The 25040-nt window shown below is 38.8% G+C and overlaps 3 protein-coding genes across 4 annotated transcripts in view; all 3 read right to left on the reverse strand.

The window, feature by feature from the left end:
* Positions 1-1313: 1313 nt before the first annotated feature.
* anxa2a (annexin A2a) lies at positions 1314-5833 on the reverse strand. Its single transcript, XM_003440431.5, has 13 exons — positions 5676-5833; positions 5056-5108; positions 4677-4770; positions 4058-4152; positions 3836-3949; positions 3591-3681; positions 3295-3374; positions 2758-2817; positions 2496-2589; positions 2287-2382; positions 2081-2139; positions 1717-1839; positions 1314-1614 (listed from the first exon to the last, which is right to left on the reverse strand). The coding sequence occupies exons 2-13, from the start codon at positions 5101-5103 to the stop codon at positions 1555-1557; spliced, it is 1014 nt and encodes a 337-aa protein (XP_003440479.1). The 5' UTR covers positions 5104-5108; positions 5676-5833; the 3' UTR covers positions 1314-1554.
* A 140-nt stretch (positions 5834-5973) lies between these two features.
* Positions 5974-15485, reverse strand: ice2 (interactor of little elongator complex ELL subunit 2). Its single transcript, XM_003440298.5, has 15 exons — positions 15321-15485; positions 13903-14004; positions 13443-13794; positions 13211-13330; positions 12974-13108; positions 12640-12756; positions 12136-12295; positions 11381-11562; positions 10503-11283; positions 10237-10406; positions 10026-10155; positions 8871-8955; positions 8623-8673; positions 6856-7099; positions 5974-6298 (listed from the first exon to the last, which is right to left on the reverse strand). The coding sequence occupies exons 1-15, from the start codon at positions 15332-15334 to the stop codon at positions 6203-6205; spliced, it is 2739 nt and encodes a 912-aa protein (XP_003440346.1). The 5' UTR covers positions 15335-15485; the 3' UTR covers positions 5974-6202.
* Positions 15486-17745: 2260 nt separating this feature from the next.
* roraa (RAR-related orphan receptor A, paralog a) overlaps positions 17746-25040 on the reverse strand; it is a 189081-nt gene continuing 181786 nt past the window's right edge. For both annotated transcript variants that reach the window (XM_003440430.5, XM_005470722.4), the window contains one exon: positions 17746-24720. In XM_003440430.5, coding sequence (XP_003440478.1) covers positions 24556-24720 — 165 coding nt within the window. In that variant the 3' untranslated portion in view covers positions 17746-24555. The remainder of the gene's footprint in view (positions 24721-25040) is intronic.

Here is a 25040-nt window from a genome sequence, read left to right on the forward strand (position 1 = left end):
CATGGGGTTAAAGTCCCCTGAATGATGAAGTGCCAGTGTTTGGGACAGTAAATTGCATCGTTTCAATTGAGAAGAGAGTTCCCCTTGGGTTTGCTGGAGGTCCCTACGGGCTGGCCTTGAACAGAACAGCATGTTGTACATCCATATAAAAAAAGTGAAAAATACGGTGGTACTTTTCCCTTTATGATGCAGAGATTAATCTGTCACTGTATGCGTGCATAAATCTCACTCACTCCTTTGCAAAATACTGTTTTATCTTACTTTACGCTATATTTTATTTTTTTATTGCTCATAAACACAAACCATCACAAAGGGCTAATGTTCTCATCAATATTATTACAAAATGACCATAAATCTGACGCCTTGTTAAAATTTGAAGCCGTTTCTCTTCTCAGCCATTCAACCACTGAAAATATTTGACAGACGCATTATTTTATCAGGCGGTTTCTCCCACAGTAATAGATGGGCTTCTATCATATTTGAGCCACAGCACACCGCCTTATTTTCGCAAGATTATTGCACTTTCCTTCCGATCCTTTCCTCATCACTGTGTTCAGCAGTACTGAACTTGCCTTTTGGGGCTATTTTTTTTTTTCCTTATACTTCAGTAGAAATGCCTTGACAACACTGTGGTGGTTATTTCATCCTGAGAGACCACAAACTAAACAGCAGAAACACGTTGTATAGACACTTGTTTAGTGGTATGCAAATCATCTTGGCCGGAGGTAAAATTAACATTTTCAATTAAAATATTAGCACCAAACAAACACAGAAAAACACACTAATGATTAAATCATCTTGATGGTATCTCATAGTGGAAACTGAAGCTTGTTTCTTGTAATTCTTTATCTGAAAACACGCAACACCGCTCAGACTGTACATTAATGTTTTTATGGTCGTGAATCTTTATGTTTGCAAATGAGGTTTGCCATCGAATGTCTGAATTTGAAGAAAATGTATACAGTATATTTTTTTATTCAGAGCTTGGAAATGTATTTTCATTTCTTGTGCAGACAAAATGGTTTTTGTCATTTTCATTTGCTTTCACATATTTAAAATGCCTAATAATTAAGAATAAGTTTAATAATGTTAGGTAAAAATGTTGCTGTTAAATTTTTTTTTTTTAAATCATATATCTTTTTTTTTTTTAACATATCTGCATTCCTTTAGCAGATATAGGCAATGTAAGGCCCCAAGACAGAGGGGCAGAGCTTTCTGCAGCTGCTTTTACCGTTTACATATATCGCCCTCTGGTGGCGATTTATGTAAACATCCACATCCACACAAAACAACACTTTGAGGCAAAAAATGAGCAACGTTCAAACAAAGCAACTTTATTTCCATTTTGGTATATCAAACAAACTGTGACACAGATTCTTCATGTATGAAATAAAAAACAGACAAAGACATTTCTCCTTAATAAATGTTGCATTCAAATGCACGTCCAGAAAACGTGAGATGAGCTTTGGTCGCAGAGGTCGGCTCCAGCTGATATTCAAAGCACAGCTTTCCAGCTGTGGATTAAAGAGGCTCTTTTGCATCTGATGACTCTTTTTATTGCTCTGGTCCACAGAGGCCAAGCAGTACCTTCTGGTAGTCTCCCTTGGTATGTTCCTGGAAAAGGGAAAGAAACAGCAAGTCAGACATGCTGCATGACAGAACAAGCTTTACTGTAAATCACTCATAGACCAGAGGCAGGTTAGAATATTCACTTACCATAATAGTTTGTTGCAGAGACTGCCCAAAGCAGGACTTGTATTCAGAGCAGATCTTTTTCAGGTCCACCTCACAGCGTGACACAATAATTCTGGTCACTATCTTCTCTTTGGCTCCTTTACTCTGAGGAAACGAGCACAAGTCAGCACTTAAGTTGCACACGCTCTAAACTTAACTGCAGCAGCTGATGCAACACTGTTGTAAGATAACTTTTGCCAACTTTGGATTCTCTGTGTTCCTGCAGCTAAATTGCACTTTCACAAGCAGATGGATTTCTTACATCTGCTGGATTACAAAAAAAAGAAGTCTAGCCCTCAAAATAGCCACATCTCAAGAAAATGGAAAAGAACAGTACTGTGAGTACCTTCATGGCTTCATTGAGTCTTTTGGCAAAGTACAGCTGTTTGTTTTCAAAGCACTGAACTGGAACAAATAAAAAGAACAACAAATATTAACAGGAGTACATCTTACATTTGGCAAATATGTTTCTTATCACTTTGGAAGGAATTCTTAAAACAAAACTGGGGAGTTGTCGGTCATTCGTAATCTAAATGCACTGTTAAAGTGTACCTAGCACCAGGAAGGATCTTTGCAAGTCTCCTTTAACTTCCTTCACAATGCTCTCCTGCATGTCGTAGGGGCTGTAACTCTTGTACTTCTGAAATACTAAGACAGAAGAAAAAACTCTGAGTGGTGTAATGGGTCCATTTCACAACTTACTACAGAGGATCACAAATCCACATGTATTAATAGTGCCCTTAGTAAAAAGGATGGGGCACCTTTTTGGAGGTGGGGTACACTTCTCTCAGACATAATGGAGATCCAGGTCGCCACATCAGTCCCTTTAATTTTGATTCCAGCATCATAGAGAGCCTAGGCATGAAGAAATAGCCTTAAACACTGGCAGTATTTAGTTTGTGGCACAGAAAAAAGGGACAACTAAAAAAACTTCATTTGTGTCTAATTATTCTATTATTCTATACATGACAGGAAGATAAGACCCAAACAAAAATCAGTTTAATTCAAAGGCAAACAACTTACTCTGGCATCTTCATCAATCTTTTCATAGTCTGTAATAGAGGACGGTTCAGCTCTCTTGGTCTGCGCCAAAATAAACAACATTCAGGTCATTTTTACTAGCAACTGCTGAAAAGTCATTTTTACAGGTTATATTTGGCACCATGGATGTAATTATGTGTGAACGAGTGTTTGGATGTACTGTATAATGGAATATGTACACATATACATCCACGCTATGTTTTAAAAATCTCAGGTGTTCAACTTTGTTGCTGTCTGGCAGCTAACACTACTAATCACACTATTAAGTGACCTCTCAGGCTCACTGGATTGGGCACTGTCATTCTGGAAGATACCAGTTCCATCAGGATAGAAATGCTTCATCATAGCAGAAAAATAATTACTCAAAAGAACATTTATTGATTTGCAGTGACCGTTCTTCTCAAGGGGACAACAAGCCAGGACAATGTTCCCCACAGAATAACACTGCCACTAGTGTTTTCTTTTAATTTGTCACCTATATGTATGTAAATCTTAAGGAACAATGCAACAATGTCTCACCTGCACAAGAGCCAATAGTAACTTAGCGAAGTTTCCAGAAGTATCTCCAGCCACGTCTTTTTCCAGTTCCTTCTTGAACACTATAAAAATTATATATTTTTTACGTTGGGGACTTAGCCATCTCTTTAAACCAGAGTAGTCACATAACTGATTGTTTTATGACTGATTAAGACATGATATGATTCTTCTAGTAGAGCGTGCATAGGTAATACAACAAGAACAATGAAAAGCAAGCAACCTCAACTGTAATATAAACTTTACACAGGATATTACAAAGTATTTCAAAGTGTACTTACATTCCTTGTAGACCTTCTTGATTTCTACCAGCTCGTCATTACTGCGCGAGCACAAAATCTCAATCAGTGTTTCTTCATCAGTTCCTAAACCCTGAAAAAAGGAGAATTTTAAACGATCACACCTGAAAGCCATCTGAAGACACAAGACTAATGGTCTTTTGTTTCCAGCAGAGGGCAGTGTTGCCCTTCCACAAAATCTCCCTGAGAGGAAAAAAAAACAAAAAACAAAAAAAACCACACTTTACCTTGATGGATCCTTTGATCTCTGAGGCATCAAACTGCGCCGTGCTCTTCATTAGTCCAAGGATTACAGTTTCCAGTGAGCCAGACAAAGCACCCTTCAGGGCTGAGATCATGTCCTATATAAAATATAACAGCATTACCCGATCATGCTTAATGTCTGGCATTTTGTTGAAAAGACACAGAATGGCGCTTTGAAGCCATGAGCGAGTTTAGGCCTGCTGTACCTTCTTTGCCCTCCTTTCATACGCAAAAGCAATCTCTCTCCTTTGGGCGTACGTCCGCTTTGTTAGGACATCAATGATGGTCTGCTCATCCACACCTGATTATACATGATTTGTACACATTAATTACACAAATGCAGCACTACTTTACTAAAGTATATTAGTACTGGAATGAATGAATTTATTAACAATACTAATAAATCTGAGTAGGTTATGATGACAAAAGAAAGACACAATCAGTAAATCCCTACAACAACCTTTTAACAGAAGAAGAGGGGATGAATATACACAAATATCACGTCTGTGAGTAAAGGTTTAAACACAACATGGTCATAAGGTGTAAATTCCTCCTATTCTTATTTGCAGAAAATAATTTTTCCACCCTGAACACATTCTTCACCACAGCACAATGGTGGGCTGTTAGGAGTGCCAGTAGCTCTCAGTCAGCAGCCAGAACACAGCTCTGCCAGCACTGGGGCGTGGACATGGAGGTGTTCCCAATGTGGTCCAAACATTTTAAGCCACAAGGCTGACTCACAAATACCAGTTACTCATCTGTTGCAAGAATCTGCAAAACCAAGCACCATTTCTTTTTCCTTTTTTTTGGAGAGAAAGATCTTGCCTTTGGTTTTGATGGCAGTCTCTATCCTGGCAGCATCTTTGTCAGGGTCAAAGTCAACAGCGGGTACCACAGTGGGGAACAAAGGATCCTGACCCTGAGAAGTCAAAGCAAGAAGTAAAATAACTGTTTTTTTGTTAACCTCTTAACATCCATTAGGAAACTGGTGACACACAAAAGGTCAGGTTGAGTGCACGAGTTCAGCTAATGTCAGTTTCTCAGAGGACCTCTTTTAGCATGTAACTGAAACAAAGCTCACCCTTAAAGCTTAATGTGGCAGGCTGCCAGTGGAGAAGTTAAACATTAAGTATGCATGTACCAAGTAAATGATAAAATAAAGAGTTTCCATCATAAAGAAGAAGAAAAGAAAGCAGAACTTTACCCCAATGTTGAGAGACAGCTGTCCCAGAAACTCTGATATCATAGCCATTTTCACTGTTGTGGGAAAGAAAAATCTCATCATCAAATCTTGCTATAATCCTATCACTGACTTGCACAAGACCATGTTTATTTTGACTGGAGATGTAATCGTTTGAGAAGGTAAAGCAAGGTCTTTCTAACAAAGGCAGAGAAGTTAAATCAACTTGTTGCTTTTTACACAGCCGAGTCACTGCAGGGGAATTTATTCGTTTTACAACTGGTTATTTCTTTTTGACTGCTCTGCCACATTCAGAGGAGCTTCTAGTAAAAGATGTCAGACGCATTAGAAACACCAAAGTGACACACCCTGGAAAATGTGCTACTGTACTTCAGTGTTGAAAGGCAACAGTTCTTTCACACGTGGACAAGGAAAAAAAAAACTGGTTTGGGAACCTGAAGAATTAAAACTTAACTGAAACTTAAACAGAAGCAAGACTCTTTTATACAAACTGTGAAAATACAAGTCATATGTCATGATTCGTGAATGCAAAATGCCTCCTTAAACCTTTATGCAGTGTAAACTGAACTGTACTTCCTTTTAATTCTATTAACAAACAGTTGACAAAATTTCAGCACACTTACCGGAGCTGTAAAAGCTGAGATGATGCACAGATTTGTCCTGGTGATGTTTAAATGGATTGGGTGTGGAGGCTCAACTTTTCAGAGATATGAAAAAGCTTCCCACTTCACTTCCCCTGACAGATTCCCTCCCCCTTTCCGTGCACTCATGACTCCACCCTAGTCAGCTACGAGTCAGCAGCTCAGAGTTTTAGAGCTAAGGTTTCCCACACACTATTCAAAATGACTGAAGCGTTGTGCCGTTAGGAGACTTTCTAGGTGTGTCTGATCCCAACTTCCCACAGTCAAAAACATCCGAACATTATAGATCAAACTTTCAGTTTATTAACTCTCTTTCACACAATAAGTAAATAAAATGTATACAAACATACCTTTGAACAAAATTACAGATTATACAGAATAAAAGTGCATCAGGATCCACGTTGATAATTTAAGGACTTTGCTTTTATTTCTTTATACATACATGCTCCTCCTCCAGCTCTCCTAATCCAAATCGTGAAGTTATATGACAATACATTAACAAAGGGATCTTAAAACGACTTTTGAATGAGCTTTTTCACATACGCGTTACGCTTGGCTTTACGTTTCTTCTGCTTGTACGTCTTCTTGTTGCTTCCATTGGTTTTCTGGTAGGATGGACAATAAGAGAATATGTTTATTTGTCATTTTAAGAAGGACTGAGTGCTCAAAGTTCAAATGCTTTGCTAAAAACTTGTTTTACCAAAAGAAAAGCGTTCAGCTATTTGCTGTTAAATTTCAGACAGACCTCCAATGAATGTCTCAGAATCTAACCCAGAAAAGCCAATAACTCTTCTCAGTATTTGTCCCTGCTGTTAGTTTTAGGCTTTGCCAGTAACAAAGGCAGCTTCTGGTTCAACTTGTTAGAAAAGTTATATTTGCTTTTATAAATTCTCCCTGGGGTGGTGGTGTTAGTTTTAGGCTACCACTAACAAATATGCAGTAGATTCTGGTTCAACTTGTTAGAAAAGAACCTAAGGTATTTTTGCTTTTACAAATTCTCTGGAGTGGGGGTGGGGACTTCCTAGATATTAATATAAACATAGCAACCTTTCCTCTTGTTGCTCTTTATTAACCTGGGCCACATGTCTGTTGTTGTGGAGATTTTTTTCTCTACAATGTTTTGACTTAACAGGGTAACTGTAGTGAAAACATGAATACAAACCTTCACAATGGGTGTTGGTGGAAAGGTGCAGGGGACCCGGACATGTTGCTGGTGGAAGGGCAAGACTACAGCTGGATCAACAGGTATCCAAGGCACAAAGCCAAAGGCCGGGGGTTGTGGAACAGAGCTGTGGACCTGATGCAGGTCGTATCCCCCCCGATTCCCTTTTCCATGTGCTGCTTTGAGGATGGTCACAAACGGTTCCCCCGATTTATGTGCAATCAGGTATCGTCCTTCCTCTAACCTATAAAACCAAACAAAGTCCTTGAGACTGTGTCACTCACAGAAACGTGTTGTAGCACTGCAATGATTTCTCCATTCTTGGAAGAAATGATGAAGAACGAAGCGCTGACAAAGAAGTTGACACATGTACTGAGTGTCATTGAGTAATTCTCTGATTGAGTAATTCTCCAGCGCAAACATGAAGGCAGGCTTGCGTCACAGTTTTAGCCCGAGGCAGCCAGAGCGAACAGTGTGAACATTTCATCGGCTTAAACAAAGCTTTAAGAATCAATAGCCAACTTTCTGATAACCTGAAGGTGATGAGCAAGTTTGGGAAAAGAAAAGAAAAAAAAAAAACCTCCTTGGGGTATAGACTTTACATTTAATTCACCAACATTTAAACAAACACTATAGAGTTTATAAAACAGGTTGCCCTCAACAGGAGCCTCATAATCTTGTTCATCTTCTGTTGTAGCCTGCAGGTCTTGTGAAAGAAGCTCTGAGGGGGTCAATAAAGGAGCACGGAGTCAATGAAACACTGTTATGTAAATCATGTCATACAGAAATTAAACCAACATATTGAAAATCAATCAACACCAACTTTTGTGTTCTTTAGTGTCAGCGTTGACAGATGAAGATTGGAGGGGGAACAACAAAGGTTTCACCATCCTTGTTCGGGTTTCTCCCCAAAAATAAAGACACACAGTTTAACCAGTGATGTTGGATGAGAGTGAACTGATGGACCAAAGAAACTGTGATAAATTTGTTATGAACCAAATTTGAAATCTTTGGTTTGGATCAATGTGTACAGAGAGCAGGAGAGAGATGCAACAGCAAGTGTCTACGGCATTCTCTAAAGCATGGTGGAGGCTCAGGTTTAAGGCTACATTTAAGTCCGTAGTGTTAAATAATTACAAACATAGAAAAGAGCTGTCAGATTTTACATCCACCATTTAATACCATCAGGAAAGAGTCTGATTAGCAACTGGCTTCCTTTTCCACCATGAAAATTATCCTAAACACACTGTCATTGCAGTAAAAGCTTAACTGGAGAGGAAAAACACACCATGGAACACTATCAGTCATGGATTGGCCTCCCCAGAAGCCGGGCCTCAACATTACTGAAGATGTGGGATCATGATAGCAGAGAATAAAACAAAAGACAGCCGACATTCAAAGAAGAGCTTTGAATGTCCTTCAAGAAGCCTGGAGGACTATTCCTGGAGACTGCTTAAAGAAATGAAAAGAAAGTTTGCCTAAGTGTTCATCCAGTTTGTACTGAATTAGAAAGGCGATCACACCAAATATTGACTTTCAAGTTTGACAGAATTGTATAAACTCTGTTTTTGCTTTATATAATGTATCTGCATGTATGTTTATACATTTTAATAAATCCCTGCAAACATCCTAGCATACTATTAAAAAAAAAACAAAAAAACATACAGAATCTTACAATTATTAAATAAAATTTGGGTGGAGTATCTCAGTGACAACAATATACAAACAAAAATAGTAATAATATAATTTGTGTCAGCAACAACTTACCCAGTAAGTTTTTTCAGTAGATGGTGGAGTATATTCAATGACTTGGAAAGCCTGGAAAAGAGACATCAGCAAGTTTCAGCCTATCTGCTTTTCTTGGCATCTAACAAATTCAGAGGTGATGAAAAGGCCTGGATTATCAACACTCTGAAACTCAAGAAGACAAACTCGAAATCTTAAGTAACACAATCATTCTGAGATGATTAGTTTAATCCTTTTTATCGACACACATTTGTTGAAACAACACTCACTTGAACCCACAGGAGATGTTCTGCTTCCAGTCATCAGGCAGCTTTCGCAGCAGAGCTACTTTTGATGTGTGTGCATTGATGTGCGCTACAGAGTCATGGAGACAGGGTGAAAGACAAACTGAGAGAACAACAAGAGCTAGTGTGCACATCAAGAGCTTCACTTCATCATCCGTGCTATGTCTGGTGCTCACAAAGTAATTAGTCTGTGGTGATTTGCCAGCATTGTTAACCAGCTTGAGTGGGTGTTAAGAAATGCTTGTTGGCCCCCTCTCATCTTGATTCTTCCCTGCCTCCCACTCCAGCTGGGAAGGCCTGCGTATTTCAACAGTGTCTTCCTTCATTTGCAGAGTGTTTTAGAGCTGACAACAGCAGCCAAAAATACACAATAGGGGAATGCCACATGACAAACCACAAAGAACCAAGTAAATAAGGAAGTCTATTAGCACTGTATAATTTCAATAGCTGGGGGATATTATTTATTTCATATAGCTCAATGTTCTTACCACTAGTGGCAAAACCAAGCATTATTTTGCCACACAGGCTTGTTAGCCATTCTCTTGTATGGCTACATTTACAGCAGTGAAGCTGAACATATGAAACTTGTGCCAATGTGTGTACCTTTTATGAACTATAAAGGTGTTTCACTGATCCAATAGGCAAAAGGAACAGAGTACATGCATGTCAAGATTACATGAGTCAGTTCAGTGAACCTAGCACAGACAAAAGGTGGAGTCTTTCCCCGAATCTTGAGTCACAGATAAGCAGTAGGGAGACACTGGCAATACAACTAAAGCCCAAAACAACACTTAGCTTAGCTCTCCACACTGCATTCACTGTAATAACACATGATCGCATGTGGCTGTAGCTATGGCAACTAAGTAAACCTAACCATTACAGAGTCAAAGGAGGATGATGAGTCATCTGAAGACTATTTCTCTGGTTTGTGGAAAGATCTGTCCCGTTGATTGTATCGTGGCCTGTTTTAAGCTGTCTAAATGATACATTGGCCATTTCCTTGGCAACGAAGTTGAAAAAAAGAAAGCCAAAGGGTCCCTCCTTTAGCTCAATTTAGAACCATGTGTGGAACATAACCATCGTCATTTTAATAACATCTCAAAACAACAAGTTTGAAAGTAACAAGGATAAAAACATTACCTATGTAAGATACTGTGCTGGAGTGAAGCAAAGTCTCTGTCCACAAGTTGCATACCTCGCTCCTGGTTAGGCACTCAACACCATAACACAACTGGTACTCCAGCTTAGGCAAGACATGCACTGGTGTGTGCTATTGGGACAGATCAAATGTCAATATTAAAAACAAAACCTCATTCTGAGGATTGTGCATATACAGAATGAATGTTTATACCTGGTTTTTCCTGCAGCCCACTTTTCTCGTATGGGTCAGAGAGACAGAGCTGCGCACCATGAGTAACAAGTCTTGCAGACTGTAGAGTTTATAAAACAGGTTGCCCTCAACAGGAGCCTCGTAATCTTGCTCATCTTCTGTTGTAGCCTGCAGGTCTTGTGAAAGAAGCTCTGAGGGATAAAAGAGCAGAGAGTCGATGAACCACTGTATGGTAATCAAGTCATACAGAAATTAAACCAACATGTTGAAAATCAATCAACACTAACTTTTATGTTCTTTAGTGTCAGCACTGAGGGATGAAGACTGGGGGGGAACCACACAGGTTTCATCATCCTTGCTCTGGTTTCTCTCCAAAAATGAAGACACACACGGTTTAACCAGCGATGTTGGATGAGAGTAAACTGATGGCCCTGCACATCGGGTGGGCGACTTGGCAGAGCATTTGGCCATTTCGTTGGCAGACTTGAACATGGCTGTCTGCATGCGCAGGATCTCACCTAGCTGGTCCCCAGAGTCCTTTGCTCTTTTGATTTGCCGTCTGGCCCTTGTAACTCTTTGAGGGGAAGACATCTCTGAACTTTCAGGAGTGGACTCGGAAGTAGGAACAACTGGAGGGTCTGCAGAGCACGTTACAGTTTGAGGTTTACTTTGTTTTGGGACAGTATTCACTGGAGACATCGAGTCATCAATGACCAGTTTCTCATCATCCGAGTCTCCAGTAAAAGCTTGGTCTCCATCACTCTGCAGGGCAGGGTCTTGTCTTGCCTGTTCAGTCCCTGGTTGAACATGCTCACTCAAAACCTGCTGAGCTGGCTCTGATACAGAGTCGTTAGTTTTTATCGAGGAGCTGCTCATCTCTTCACTGAACGTTTTAATCTTTTTTGAAAGTGGGGAACCTGTATCTTTTTTACTTTTAATATATCCATCCTGTTCATCTGGGATCTTCTTACACTTTGACGTCTCTCCAAATGTCTCCAGGTCGGTGAGATCCACCTCAAAATCCAGACCACTGTTTTCCAGGGAAACTACGCTTCTCTGGGAAATTTCCTAATTCAGAAACAGAAGAAGAATAATTGCTCTAATAAAATAAGACCAGATAACACCAACACCACCACTACCACAATTAATTTACACATAAACATACCTGTGAGAGGTTCTGCTTATTTACAGGAAGCTCTGTCATCAAATGGAACACATTTTTACTTCCATTCTTCTTGATGGACTGCTTCAAACTCTCTTCATGATAGATATGACTTCTTTCTCTCACTGTCATTTCAGTCTTCAGGAGCGGCGAGTCTATATACACAGTCTTCTTCTGATTACCGACTATGAATAAGAATAAAATGGACCATGTGAAAAAGTAACACCGTCAGGCCATATAACATCAATACACACAATAGCTACCTAATGCCTAGTTTATGGTCACCACATTGGCTGTGCTGTGCACCAGCTGTGATGTCATCACAGTCTTGTTGCAGGAAGCAAAGACATTTTTGCCAGTTTTTGCCAGGAAGTGTCATCTTTTCAAGCTGTTACAGCAATGCTGTTACAGATTCTTCGAATTTCTGAGCTCCTGTACTGACATTTCATTGAAATGTAAGTAAAGACTGGCACGAGCACAAGGCTACAAAACTAAAAAATGTGCACAGCAAGCTAAAATGAGGTTAAAGTGATGAGTGCCAGCAGTTGTGACGTCACTTTTGCATTACACCACACTTCATGAAGGTGACAACAGTGAGCATCAATAAGGTATTAGATATTCTATGCGTCTCACAAACATATAATTTATTTCTCACTTTTAAAAAATGTTAACATGTCTACTGCTCTTTTCTTTTTTTGGTAATTCTATGAAGCTCAATTCTGCGGCATGTTTTTGTTAGGTCATAATGTGTGCTGTACCTTTTCCTTGGTTTAATTTGACCCAAACAGGCAGTTCCCATTGCTCCACAAATTCAGGGCCATGGTTGTCCAGCAGCCTGACCAAGGCATCTCGAGTCAAACAAACATGAGGCTCATAACAAGCACAGAGCTTCTCAGCATTCCCATCACCACTGACAGTCTGGATAGGGATGGGGAAAAAAAAAAAAAAACACAAAACAAATCACACTACCAGAACATGAGAAAATCTTCTGTATCAGTCAAACAAATACAAGTGGATACACAACTGCCTACAGTTAAACGGGGTTTGACATTAACATGTGTGACCTGGGATCTTTCAGAAAAACGCAATAAGGTCTAATTTTGCTGAGCAAGACATGAACACCCTCTGGTGTCTTTGGTGAAAACTGCAAGAGGGGAAAGAGAATTTCAATAGACCCGAGGTCATGAATCCCATTCTAGCAGTAAAACGTGTCTGTGGCTTACTTTGATGGAGCAATTACAAAAAGTGAGACAATTGCTTACAGCATGCATGTCCTTAGCCTTTTTAGCTGGAGGATTCTCTGATGAAACACTCTGATAATCCCATGCAAGTTGTGCATCAGCAGGCACTATCTTGTGGTCTGTAATATTCACACTGCCCTGGAGAAATAAAGGGAAGAAATATGGTAATAGAGAAACTTAATCAACAGCAAAAAAACTGATTCTGCAATTCAACACTTGAAGCTGAGAAGGTATCAAAGTGATGATTTAATTTTTTTAAACAAGGAAAAAAAGATTTTAATTTCCGAAAACTAAATTATATAAGGCTGTAGTCTGATACTGCCGAGACAGAAAAGGGGCTGCAGATGTACATTACCATAGTCAGCAGCTGTTTTTCAAAGGTCAGCGCCAGCCCTGGATCAAATGTCCCTCCTGTTAAACTGGTCAGCTCGTGGATCTGGTAGAACTGGGGAAGCGTCTTAATGCATTCCAAACAGCTCCTTAAAAATTCCTTAAAAACAACAAAGAAAAAACAATTAGGGTTTGTGTTTCATTCCTTATGAACTAAACCACATAACGCTAACAAGAGGTGCAACTGATGGAGTATCAGTACCTCTGAATATTGCATAGCTCCTTGTGATATGAAATTGTAGTCATCAGCACACATTCTAGCCACATCTTGGAGGTAGCTACTGAAGTGCATCACTTCATTGTTCACTCGTGCCTTTAAGACCTGGAAAAAACAAACAAACAAAAAAAACAGGGTCTTTTTTTCCCCAAGTAATGGAATTACAACTACCAGGACTAAGCTCCCATTAAGAGCATTAAGATGCAAATGCTGATACCTCTGGAGGATCCTTGGTTTTCTTATTCATTAAAAAACCAAGATATGTCTCCTGTTGTTTGCTAGAAATGTTGGACAGGCAGGGATAAGGGAGCCTGGGCTCAGGAAAGGGAGCATCTTTCTTAATCTGCTTCAGCTCTGCTCCTGATTTTTTGGTATCCTCAAAGTCTCCTGTGCTTTCAACGGCTTTGTCTGCACTTAGATCCCCACTATCACAGCTGTCCCAGCAGGATGCTTGGCTGCTGATGCAACTGTTGTCTTTAAACTCTGCAGCTTCATCTGTGGAAGAAGAGCGGGAGACTTTTGCAGCCCCATCATCACACTCCTGTTTGGCTTTGGCATTCTCTACAGGACTTGGAGAAGGAGAATGAAAACTGAAGGTAAAACACGAGTAGAATAAACAGATAGTGTAAATGCACTTGAAATGATAGTTTACTTTAACTGTTAATTTAATGACATACCCTCGGAGAAAGGCCCACAGTTCTCTGATATTAGGTGCAAGGGAATATTTGTCATAAACATCTCTGGAAAAGAAAGGTCCTTCAGGAACTGGGTGGTCTTCCCTTCAATTTAAAATGAGAAAATAAAAGATATTAGAGACCCTATGTTGTTATTAAACCATTCCAAAGTGCCAAACACTTTAAACACTTTTGTTTATATATTGCTGTCGTAGGGCCCTGTCTATATTATACAATTACTCTTTTACTCTGCAATTTTCCAAAATATTGATTACTAGATAAACTTGTTTGTGTAAGACAAATAAAAAAGAAATAAAAATGCCACCTGACAGATAATTAACTTAAGTATAAATATTCAATATTCACTTTTTAAAAAAATGTGCTTTATAAATACAATTTACTGACTGTGGGGGGGGAGACACCTTCTGAAGTTATTTTCTTAAAGGTTTGACTTAGTTTCACAATTTTAAGGTATCCGACTCAAAGTTTTGAAAAAAACACCCCAACTTCATATTTAACTTATGGATGGATTTTTTTTTTAATCCCAGTGATGATAATAGCAATATCACAATATATCCAAAAAATACACACATTTTGATTGTTCATTTTTCAATTACCTTAATAAGTGAAATATTAAAATACATTTTAATGCACTATTTGTTTTCGCACAAAATATAATCCTAATTCTGTTATAAGTCTTATTATTATCAAATCAACGTTTCCACCAAACAGAGAGTAAACAAAGTGAAACACGTGCTTCTCTGAGAGAAATGTCGCGCAGCTCTTCTCAGGTGCAACTTCCTGTTTTCCCTTTCAAAATATAAAAGTCGTTTTGTTGTTATAATGAATTCTTGAACAGAACTGATTATAAATGAACAGCATTTAAAAAATATTAAAAAGTGGTAACGTCAGGTACAAACAATACAAAATCTAGTGTTTAGCTAACGGTATTATCATACTGGAAAAATGAGCGAGAAAAACGAAATAATATAGAAACAACATTTTTTAACTAGTAAAACAGCATTTATTTAGATTTATTAAAAGATTGGTGGAAGTGTCTAACAGTTGTAAATATTTTCTTAAGTTTTCTCTAACTTCCCGTCTTATTTAAGCAGCTTGACAGACAGCTAGCCAAGGATAAATAACATGGTGCAGCCTGTAATATAAGCACATATTTCGACTCCTGTTCGGAGTTAAACAGTAAAGGTTGTTCTCCAAAGGTAGCCACTAAATGGGATTTGAGTCCATATAAATAACGTTAAGTCAACGCTGTACAAAGCGTAAGTGAACTCTCTCGACTCCTGTTAGCCAACATGTGCTAATTCTTAGTTAATGTAGCGAGCGTACTTAGCTCAAGCGGACAAATAATATCCACAAGGATTCAAAGGACAGAAACCAGTGGCAGTGAGAATGCTACGTACCATGTCAGCTCCATGGTGGTCTGTGACAGCGGTCCACAGGAAAAACAGCACTGTTGTCTGTTAACTTTAGTGCTATCTGGCTAACAGACGTTTGATGAGCGACATTATTCGTCTTGGTAAAAGTCTGCTGACATTAACCGCTCTGTGTGCATTGCTGCCCCCTAACGGATGGTAACTATTAATCAATCGATTTGTATGTGTGTGTGTGTGTGTGAGTGTGTGTGTGTGTGTGTACGGATTCTTACTATCTTGGTGGGGACCAAAATCTGACATTTACCATACTGGTGGGGACCAACAGCCCTCGTGGGGACCAAAATGCAGGTCCCATTGGGGTTGAAGGCATTTTTCACACTCAAAATGTGGTTTTAGTGTCAGGGTTACAATTAGGTTATGGTTAGGGTTAGGTTTAGGGTAAGAGTTAGGGTTAGGCATTCATTTTTGATAGTTAGGGTTAGGGTAAGCGGCTAGGGAAAGCATTATGTCAATGGGATGTTCCCACGAAGATAGCTCGGTAACAGTTTCCCTGCCCATCTATGAAAGAGAAAAATACCCTTGAATGTGTGTTCACACAAGCAGCCCCTGACTCTACAGGCTAAAACATCTCTGTGTTGTCTATTCAGAAATAACTCTCCTTACTTTCAATTAAGGAAGAAAAGCGCATGCTGTATTCTAATTTTGCAGGCAATTCCCTTAATGTAATAATAATGTCCAAAGAACCTTTGCTGTCCAGTTCTGAGCCCCATCACTGAGTGGTTTCTGAGACTGCTGTTAGTTGCTATCTTGGGGTCTGTAAAATCTTATTATATCTGGAGATACGAGTCCCAGCTCTAGTACAGATAATTATAGGGAGACCTATCTGGATCTCTTGCTCATATCCACAGCGGTCTCAGGCACTAACCTGAGTGCAGCTTACATGCTCCACTATTCTGCTGAGGTGTATAAAAACTAATGTCAAAAACACTATTATTTAACATTTGAAAAACTTAAACCCTTCTATTGGTCTTTTCTAAAATCAACAGACTTGCCTTTTCCATTGAACTCTGGCGTCCATATAGATATTTTGATAAGGTGACATAAACTAAGCACACCCCATGATCGAGTTGCCCGAGGAACCACCTTTAGCAGCAATAACTTGAAGAAATCATTTTCTGTATGACTATCAGTCTCGTATCATTGTGGAGGAATTTCTGCTCACTCTTCTTTACAAAATTGCTTCAGTTCATTGATTTGTAGGCAAACCTCTGTTAAAGTCCCATTTGAGGCCATTGCAATGCCTTGATTATTTTATTTTTACAGCCTTTCTGGTGTAGACCTGCTGCTGTTCTTGGGGTCATTGTCTTCTTGCCATCCCCAATTTCAGCAATCAGACAGATTACATCATATTTTAGAATACCACTCAGTACACTATACAGAGGAGTTCATGGTTCCCAGGTCCTGTGGCTGCAGAACAAGCCCTAATTATCAGGACTCCACCACCGTGCATGACTGCTGGTATGAAGTGTTGGTGCTGATATGCTGTGTTTCACCAAAAGTGATGCTGTGCATGGCCAAACATCTCCGCTTTGATCTTGTCTATCCAGAAGACTTTGTTCCAGAGGTCTTGTGGTTTGTTCAGATGCAGCTTTGCAAACTTAAGGCTTTCTGTCATGTTGTTTTTAGGGAGAAAAGTCTTTCTCCTGGCCACCCGTCCAAACAAGCCATAAATATTCAGTGTTTTTCTAATTGTACTGTCAAAAACATTAATATTTAACATACTGAGTCCTGTAGAGACTGAGTACTTCTTGTTTTCTTTTCTCTGAGGTTTGAAGTTGTTAGGATGTCTGCACCTGTGAAGATTATGCTGTTGTGTTAACACACACCGAAATGCTGCAGGTCAGAAAACTGCCATCATTTCTTTTATAGGGGTGATCACATTTGCTGATGCTCAGTTAATTAATTGCATTTGATGAGCCTCTAAACTCCTATGGAAGCAACAAGGGTGCATTTAACTTTTCACAGGCCTGCATAGAGTTCACATGACTGTAAGCACATATAGAAAAACTATTTTAACCGTTGCATATTATTCCACAGTTTTGCAGTTAATGATGCTTAATCAAAATCTAAAATGTATTACATAGAAAAAGTATAATGAAAAATATATATTCCTGCAGGGAAACTGACTCATTCGGTAAAAAATTAATACAAAAAATAAATGTCAGTAAAATGTTTATCCAGATTTCCAACAAGCTTTAGATGTTACACTCTTTTAGTCACCACTTATTTATTTAGATCTGGGTATTGTCCACATAATTCAGTCATTAAGAGAAGTTTCTAGTGGAGTGAGGCTCGTCACTCTGATTAAGTAACGGCAGAACGTGCAGTTTAACTTTTCTAGTGTGAGCTGAAAGACAACAGGAGACAGATAAACAGCCAGGGAAAAACAAAGCCCATTACAAGCGGTAAATTTTATTATGGGATAACAGCACATAAAGCACATCTAAAATCGATGTGTCCAATGCACTTTTAATAAAGGTAATATTAAAGGTACAGTTTCTAAGTACAATATAACAACATTCATATTAGAATGAAAAGTATTTAAAAGACAACATTAAATTTCTTATTTTTCTTTACAGCTGTATTTACAAAATGAATCAAAATACTTATTTTCATATTTAAGAATCAGACAAGAAGGAGCAAAACTACGTTTGTGAATAGACTACCTGCTAAAGAGAGTTCAAAAGAGCTGGATAAAAAGGTACATGATCATCTGTCCCCATTTTACATCAGTAGCAAACATGTGACTTAGAAATTTGTGACAACCACACACTAGTTTCGGCTTTTTCCGTAATTTGTACTGCTTTTGCATGGAAAAAAAAGAAGCTACCCTTGCTCCACCCTCCCCCACCCACCCACCCCATTTTCATGTTAAATTACCCCAACAGACCGAGGGCACATTGAACACAGAACATTAAAGAAATCCAGATGTATCGTATGTCTGTTTTACAAACACATACAAATACTTAATATACAATGCATTAGTAAATCTTCCGTCCTCAGTGAAATAAAAAAGAAAAAGTAGATTTAACACTAACAGAAAATGAAGAAATGTGGACTTTCTGTTAGGTATTTTTTGTTTGTTTAGTTCTTTTTTTTTGCTTGACCAGAAAAATCAAAACAATGTGCAGGAGAACACTTCTGTAATATCGTCCGCGAGCATTTGTCGACCTAACCTCGAGATCAACAAGAAGCGACGCTCCCAGTTATGTTTCCGAAACGACGTGAGAGGTGACGTGTACACTCTAAACAGACCATCTACACATCGAAACCCTTCAACAACAACCCACGCGAAAAAGAATTAACAACACATGAAGAGAGAGAGTTTGAAAAAAAAAACCAAACCAAACATTTTAAGCATGAGCGAGCGACAGTTCCCCCTCATGTACAAAATACATTGTCACTTCAGTACACATCTGGAAAAGCCACAAAAACAACAAAAAAAAAGGACAATCAAAACCATGTATGCATTTTGTTACACCGAGAGGCACTCAGTGTGATACGTTGTGTATTATTGCAAGCATATTCTTACTGATATTTGCTACAGAGTCGAGAGAAAAGAAAAAGGTCAACTTTGTCTTCAAATGGCAATCCTCTCGTTTACATTTTAACACTTCAGTGTGGTGCAAAAGGCTTGTGCCACTGGTTCTGGAGAAACCGCTGCTTCAGGATCAGGATAGTCTTAAAATGGGGAATAACAAAAGCATACACCGAGGCTCTGTTAAATGAAATCCAAGCACCACTTCCCTGCATCAGGTGAAGAACAATGCAGACATGGGGAGGTAAATAGTATCTTAAAACCTGACAAACTAACTAGCCTCAGTGAGTGTTTTTTTCTTTACAATCAGACAAAGGAAAAAGGACAAAAAAACCCAATACTGTTGTTTCAGTCTGAATATTATAATTCTTCCACAAACCAGAAAAGCGACCTTAATAAGCTTGTTAATTCGCAGATACTAGCTTTGCTATAAGTCAGAAGGAAATAAGTGCCTTATCCCAAGTCTAGCACACTGATACAGGTACTGGCTGGGTAATTTTACCACTATCATTTTCATTATTATCATTATCATTATTATTATTATTATTATTATTATTATTCGTTGAGTCCTAATATCAATAATACATTAATATGCGATGAAATCAATGAACTAATAGGGCGGCCTGGCTTAGGAATCAATACTTGGTTCACAAAATTAACTTACCTAGCACCACACATCAGGGCAACACAAAATAAATGTCAGCACGCCCTATCGCTATCAAACTAATCCTAAAGGAGGGAAGCAAAGTAGAAACAGAGTTATCGTACAATATGATGTCATTGATAAACAGATAAATATTTTTTTTTCACTGGGTAGGCCTTAGTAGCAGTATTTTCCTCTTACCTATACAGACAGAAGTTACAAAGCTACCTTTATACATGTGATCAATAATAATATTAAATATGGTGAATAAACAGCAGAGAATGAGGGAGAGAGAGTGAGAAAATAAGATATACAGCACACAGGCCATGTCAAGTTCTTAGTTCTCCACCTGGGAACAGAACTGGTCAAATATACAGATGAAACATAAAAAAAAGAGAAAACATCCACAAAATCAACACAAAAATAAAACCGAACCCAATGGAGATAAATAAGAGGTGTATTTACATGCAGATGTTCAAAGACTTATTATGCACAAAAGAATGAAAAATAATACACAGACATATATTATTGCTTGACATTCGATTATGGCTAAAAGTTGCTTTTCATTGTTTTGTCTCGTTATTTTTAAACTATATTCTTAAACGTAACTTTAATCATAAAGTCTTATCACCTGTGCTTTGGAAAAATGGGTTTCGTTAAAATGCGACGACTGACTCACAATTCTGGGCGACACACCGGCAACCTCAAGCGTGACATAACGCCGGTCTTCACAATTTATGGTCGAAGACGCAATCTACAGTGCACATTTTGGCTCGGTTCATTTCAATTTAGGCTTGGACCAACAAACTGATAGCGAAGAATTTTTCTTTAGAGACCTGTGAATTGTCGAAGGCGTTATGTCATGCTTTTTAAAATCTACAACTATTATGGATGGATCGAGCTCAGCATTCCTCAAAACCTTTGCTTCTTTTTTGTTAGAAAATGTAAAAAAAAAAAAGATCAAAACCTCTTCATCCACATGACCCTGTTCCTCTGTAATTATTAAAGCCTTGTCTGGGTTTTTTTTTTTTAATATTCACATACTGTGAGAACAGACAGACACACACACACGCACACACTATTGCTTTTTACAGACAACAGAGCAGAGACAAAAGGACCAGCACATTTTACTGTATACTATACACTGATTGAATAGCACAAGTAGCATTGATCCCTCGCTTAAAGTGGGATATCTCGAATGAGAATATACAGAAAGACATCACTTTTCAGGCCCGTGTAAAGGCGTAGTTTATAGTTATACACAAGCATCCGTGTGTTTGGTGACCGTTTCCTGCAATCTTCCCTCTATCGGAACCTTAAGAAGATTAAAAAATAGAGTGATGGGGCTTTATTACTTCTTTTTGTTCAAAAAAAGAGTAAACAAAAATCAACTGTATGAATAAAGTCAATTGAAAAAGGATGATGACTGCACTGTAGAGACCCGTAATTATAACACAAGGCATATTGCTTGTTATACATTGTAGAACACATTACCAGCTACTCGACTAGAATGAAAAACAAAACTGAGCACATTTTACGAGATAAGAACCCTTTTTAGTGGTAGACCTTAGGCTGACCATGTTTGACAGAATATTGTTTACATGATAACATAACGTTTGAAGGAGAAATAATAATCTTCAAGAAACAAACAAACAAAATGAAAAGAACTGACAAAGAATCAGCCAAATCTCAATTTTCTCTTTTTTTTGACAAAAAGTTCAGTGTGCTACGCCAAAAAAACCATAATAATAATTTAAAAAAGTTCAGCCAAGCTCCTCTCATCATTTGAGTGCCTTTGAGAGATTTCAAAAAAATCTCATAAATTCACCAAAAAACCAAAAAAAAAGTTAATGAAATGCTCCGCGACTCCAGAGGAAAGCGAGCCGTTTCTTCGGTCTACCTGTTACCTCCCTGAGCGTTCGCACCTAATCCTTTTCGCTGCTCTTGCCGGGCCGCCGGGCCTCTCAACACCGGATTGTCTAGCAGTGTTCCAGACTGGGTTTCTTTTGCTTTGAGACTGAGGTTTTCTAGTCGTACAGGGCTTGTGCATATCCAAAATAGCATTGGATCGTTAACAGATATTATTACTTAGGTACAGCATATTTACTAACAACCCAAAACACAACAGATTTAGTATTGCATAAGAATATTTGGTTTCCTAACAAAGAGGGTTATTATTCATAAAGACCCTGATGACACCGTTTTAAACCAAAACAGATTTTTTTTTTTATTATTTTGTGTGCGTGAAAGAAATATGCTGTGTACTGAAAAACTACACTTTGTAAAAGCGATGGGGTTTGATGGGTTTTTCTTTTTACAAAGAAGATTTGTTTTTATTAATCGACTTGGCTGGAGGCCCTTTAAGGACATCATTAATGTGAAATTCTGAACAACTCTGTGATGAATTTTCAAATCGGAATTTCAACCACTTCTCATGGAACGTCCCTGAAAAAAAAAGAAAGAACGATAGAAAGAAAAAGTATCTACTAAACTATAAATCTAATGAATTCAAACAGAAAAGCACAAAAGAAACTCTTCCCTGAGGGGTGACAGCGCAAGGCATTAACGCCTCGCGCAAATTGCACGGTAGAGGAATGATAGTGTGCAAACAAAAGGAAAACAACAACAAACAAACAAACAAAAAAAAGACAAAACAACTGGATTCAATGTTACAGACAGACTGGTGACAGATGTGTTAACATGCTTTGTCGGGTTTCTAAAGGGATATCATTTTTTTCTAGTCTTTTCTTTTTTTTTGTTCTTTTTTTTGTTCTTAACGATTTTTCTAAAAGCCGCTACTGAGATTGCTGGAATGTCTTAGGAATCCATTCTACATTATAGACGAGTAGACTGGAAAAGCGGAAGCAACGACTATTGTTTGGCACATCCAGGGTTGTTTCTTTTTTTTCTTTTTTCTACCACTTTACTACCACACTGACAAGAAAGACACACTCAACAAAAACAGAAGCACAACAACAAAGCATTCTGAAAATAGCACTTGTCCTACCAGTTTTATGCTTCTCCCCTAATCATACGAACAACGGCTAGTCTAATTATTGCAGGGATATAGTTAAGTGCTACCTGACATCTTTTTCTCTCCCTCGTTCTCTTTCGTGAGTTTATTAACCAAAACAAGTTACAAAAATAGAAGCTTTACAACCAGACAAGGCTTTGAATATTCACTTTCCCTTCACTGTTTCTTCTGTGTTCTGTCGTGGCGTTGCCGGGCTGAGGCTGCGGTGAGAAGGCAGATAAAGACGCTGAAAATGTTCTTACAGAGGCTCATAAATGTGCTTTTTAGGTTAGACCCCGGGGTCTCTTGCCATTAGGCTGTTAACTCGCTTGCTGTATCTTTATCTTCCACTAGATGGAACAATTGGATTAGAGACTGCATGTGAGTTTCCCAGTCCAACCACATGGCTATTTGGGTTGATTTATAGCCTTAAAGAAAAATGTACAGATTTTCACAGTACAATGAGAAGCAAATGTTTAGTAAAAAAAAAAAAAATCCCAAAAATCTGTCACCCGAGCACACCTCGGTTTTCTTGTATTTTCAAAAACTTGAAACAGATGCCATGAAATCCAGATCTGTTCACAACAAAAACAAAACATCACCGCGAGGTTGTTTTGTTTTGTTTTTTTGTATTATTTTTTTATGTTTGTGCATGCTCCCCTCAGAGGAGTATCACAGCTACATTTTGACAGGCGTCGCACTGGCAGTTGTTGCGAAAACAAGCGACGGAGTGTCTTTAACCTGCCTTCTCATCTACGCCTCTTTTGTTCGCCAACCGGCAGCCACGCCAGCCACCCTAACAGACATCCCGTACACTTCCAGTAGACCAGTAACATCTGCAGCTCCCGGGACTAACCTCTGTATCCATGATTCAACTTGTATTTCTTGTGCACATGCAACACATCACTAGGTAAATATACAAGTCTTAAATTAAAGAACGGTGTAAATAAAAGTGCCTTATCAATTCAACAATTAAGAATGGTCTAACTACTAATATCATACATGTTATTTAAAATAGATTCTATAAACATTACTTTTTTCTGTATAGTAAGTACTTATGACCATATACCCTGTAGTACATTATAAAACAGGTGGAATGGACCCTTTTCATTGTATTGGCGCCCTGTGCTTCTCCAGGGCACCTGTCCAGAGAAGGATTAATAGCAGATGGCCTTACATGGTTTCACTATGCAACAATGGTGGATGGAGTCTTTGACAACTTAAATCATTGCGTTTTCATTAGAATTACCAGAATTCTAGGTTTCTTTTTTTTCTCTCTCTTTTAAACGATTGTCCACAGAGAGGTGCCGATTGCAACGCCATGCCAATGGAACCTCCCTCGAAGTCGCCGTGAGTTTTCATCCCAAGCACCGCGTCCAAACGATACGGCTTGAGCACAAGAGAAAAGTGGCTGAACTTGACCAAAGTGTGCGCGTTTATCTTTTTTTGTTGTTGTTGTCGTCACTTTTTCTGCGTATAAAGGTGACAGGTTTGACCGTGGAAAGAAAGCAGGACTGTTACGGGAGTGTAATCTGGGAAATAATACTGATGTGGTCATCCTCTAAGTGAAGAGGTCTTCAGCTTTTCTTTTCTTTTTCTTCAAAGGTGTCTCATTAATTGTTCATAATGATTAGAAGCCAGGTGTGCAGATAAAACAAAGCGAATGATAGGGGGTGATGCAGTTAATCAAGTGAAAACAATGACGAATGAAGAGAATTGGGTTAGAAAAGCGCATAAGAGGGTCAAGTTCAACCAAACAGAAATGATTTGTTCCTATCTCCTCTTCATGTCCCGTGGGGTGTCGGCTCCCACAATTCTTACAAAGAGAACTAGATTCAATATGGTAAACCTTGACAATCAACTCCCCAAGCCCTACCCTCCAATGTAAAAGAAGAAGTTGAACAGCGTGCCATCTGTCCGCTCTGGTGTGTGCAGGGCACCAGTAAAGTGTCTCAGATTCCTCCTCCACATTCCCCTACGGTGGGCACACTGGCACCTGGCAGGGTTGCTACCCGTCAACGGGCATGGACTGCTCAAAGTCTGATCCAAACAGCTCCTTGTATAACGGGGGGAAGTGGGCACGCACAATGTCTGGGTATATTGCTTTGAAAGCTGTAAGCTTCTCTGTATGCCTACTGCACAGCGCCCGCAGTGTCGACACTTTGCATATCAACTGTGGAGAGAGAGGAGACAGGCTGTTTAGATTCACAGGGAGGCAAGGACATGGAGCAATGGTAGTGAAAAACATTCCTCCCTACAGTGTATTCCGTCTCACACAGGGGCAAACAGACTTGTAAATATTGAGACAAGCGCTCAGGCACAAGGAAAACTTGACACTTTATATTAAGGAGCCGGCGTAGCTGATAACAAAGCATATACTGATAAAAGAGGTATTTCATGTCACATTATGAATGTTTCCTCTGAAATCTGAGTTCATTTAGTCTACTGGGGTTAAAAATGTTTCAAGGCCAGTGGATAAAGATCCTAAGCGGT

This window comes from Oreochromis niloticus, linkage group LG7 (assembly GCF_001858045.2).
Source record: "Oreochromis niloticus isolate F11D_XX linkage group LG7, O_niloticus_UMD_NMBU, whole genome shotgun sequence".
Classification (NCBI taxonomy): Eukaryota; Metazoa; Chordata; class Actinopteri; order Cichliformes; family Cichlidae; genus Oreochromis; species Oreochromis niloticus.

Excerpts from the sequence above, each read along its gene's own strand:
- anxa2a (XM_003440431.5), bottom strand. The coding sequence starts at position 5,103 with ATGGCTATGATATCAGAGTTTCTGGGACAGCTGTCTCTCAACATTGGG. Across the intron at positions 4,153-4,676 it reads GACTGCCATCAAAACCAAAG|GTGTGGATGAGCAGACCATC; the intron begins GCAAGATCTTTC and ends ATGTATAATCAG. Across the intron at positions 3,682-3,835 it reads AGATCAAAGGATCCATCAAG|GGTTTAGGAACTGATGAAGA; the intron begins GTAAAGTGTGGT and ends TCCTTTTTTCAG.
- ice2 (XM_003440298.5), bottom strand. Across the intron at positions 12,296-12,639 it reads AGGCTAAGGACATGCATGCT|ACTGTCAGTGGTGATGGGAA; the intron begins GTAAGCAATTGT and ends ATCCCTATCCAG. Across the intron at positions 8,956-10,025 it reads CAGCACAGTATCTTACATAG|CGCACATCAATGCACACACA; the intron begins GTAATGTTTTTA and ends ATGACTCTGTAG.